This window comes from Colobus angolensis, unplaced genomic scaffold, assembly GCF_000951035.1.
Source record: "Colobus angolensis palliatus isolate OR3802 unplaced genomic scaffold, Cang.pa_1.0 Scaffold5, whole genome shotgun sequence".
In the NCBI taxonomy this organism is placed as follows: Eukaryota; Metazoa; Chordata; class Mammalia; order Primates; family Cercopithecidae; genus Colobus; species Colobus angolensis.
In genome coordinates, this window is record NW_012118487.1 from 14,331,733 (window position 1) to 14,333,248 (window position 1,516).

At 48.9% G+C, this 1,516-nt stretch overlaps 1 protein-coding gene across 1 annotated transcript in view; it reads right to left on the reverse strand.

Annotated features, from left to right (window-relative positions):
• Positions 1–1,516, reverse strand: part of SAP30 (Sin3A-associated protein, 30kDa) — a 6,831-nt gene that overhangs the window by 4,694 nt on the left and 621 nt on the right. Inside the window, exon 2 of the mRNA XM_011959800.1 lies at positions 882–1,516. Coding sequence (XP_011815190.1) covers positions 882–1,516 — 635 coding nt within the window. The remainder of the gene's footprint in view (positions 1–881) is intronic.

Genomic DNA, 1,516 nt, shown 5'->3' on the forward strand with positions numbered 1-1,516 from the left:
AAGTTGAATTTTTAACTGATAAGGGGAAAGATGAGATCGCGCCACTGCACTCCAGCCTGGGCAACAGAGTGAGACTTTGTCTCACATAAATAAATAAATAAATAAATAAATAAATAAATAGCAGTGAGGATGACGTGAATTAGTTCAAGTTGAATTTTTAACTGATAAGGGGAAAGATGATGCTGCCCACACTTTTGCTACTTGACAGTACTTTCTCTACTTAAAGAAGAGCATATTTTAGAAACATAATGTATGCTTTCCAGTCTTTCCAACTGAATACCCAAATTATATTCCAGATACAAAACCATCCGTTTTTACAAATGAGCTATCGACTTCCTAACTGTATTTAAATTTCAGTTATAAACTTTTCTGAATATTAAATCAATGTATTTATTTATAACACATTTTTCCAAAGCAATCTGAAATTATGCAAGTTCACCTGAAAAGTTTCTCATGGATAACACTGAAAACTGTTTAAACGGGCAAAAAAGTATTACAAATAAACTTTTCAAAAACTTTAATTACATACACTCCTGCGAACATTTGAAACAAATACGGACTGAGCTAACAGGCTTTTACATTTACTTCTAAGCCAAGCGCAAGATAAAAATATGCAGGACTTGTGGTAGGTTCTTGATACCATGTTATTCATTTACCGCTAGCCAGATCTCCCAAAAGTAGCAACGGCTGTTAGATGGTCAAACGAAAAGACGCGCAGAAGGAGGAAAAAAGAAATCCTGATGGCTGCCAAGGGGATGGCAAAACCGCAGAGGCTACGTGCTCCCACCATCGGAGTAGCTGCCCTCGGAGCTGACAGCGCAAACGCCGTTTACAACCCCGGCTCCCGGCCGGGCGGCGGGTGAGCTCGGCTTCCCTCTCACTCCGCGCCGGAGGAGACGGAACACAGAAAGGAACAGGATCTTCCTTGGTCGTGAAGGTCCTCCACTTTCCCCTAGACCAGGGGAGTTAGCACCGCCTGGGGCCAAACACCAGCTTGGGCAGCAAAACAAAGGCGCCTCCATTCCAGAAGAGCTGCCGGGCTGCAAGAAAACTACTCTGGGCCCTCGGTCCGGCGGTCCCCTTTGTTTCGTGTCCCGGTCGCAGAGGAGAAGGAAGAGGGAAGACAGTGCGCGGGAGAGTCGCAGGCAGCGGGAGGCTGGGGGCAGGGTGGGAAAGAAAAGGGGAACGACAGCGTGCGTGTTGTGTGTGTGTTGGGGTGGCGGTCGGAGTTGCAGCGACTTTGTTATTTGCTTCCAAACACAGACTCCACGAGACCGCACTGCAGCCAGGTCTGGGAGACCCCGCCGACAATCCGTGCCTTTGCCCGACTCCTGGGGCCCCACCAGGGGACAGGAGGGCAGGGCGATCCCGCGGTTACTTACGCTCTTATCCAGCTCGATCTTCACCTTCTTCTGGGAGATGCTCTTCTGGATCCTCTTGCTGAAGCTGGCGTTGCCTGCCGCCCGGCCGCACCGCTCACCATCCTCCCGCAGGCAGCACAGTTGCCCTGGGCCCG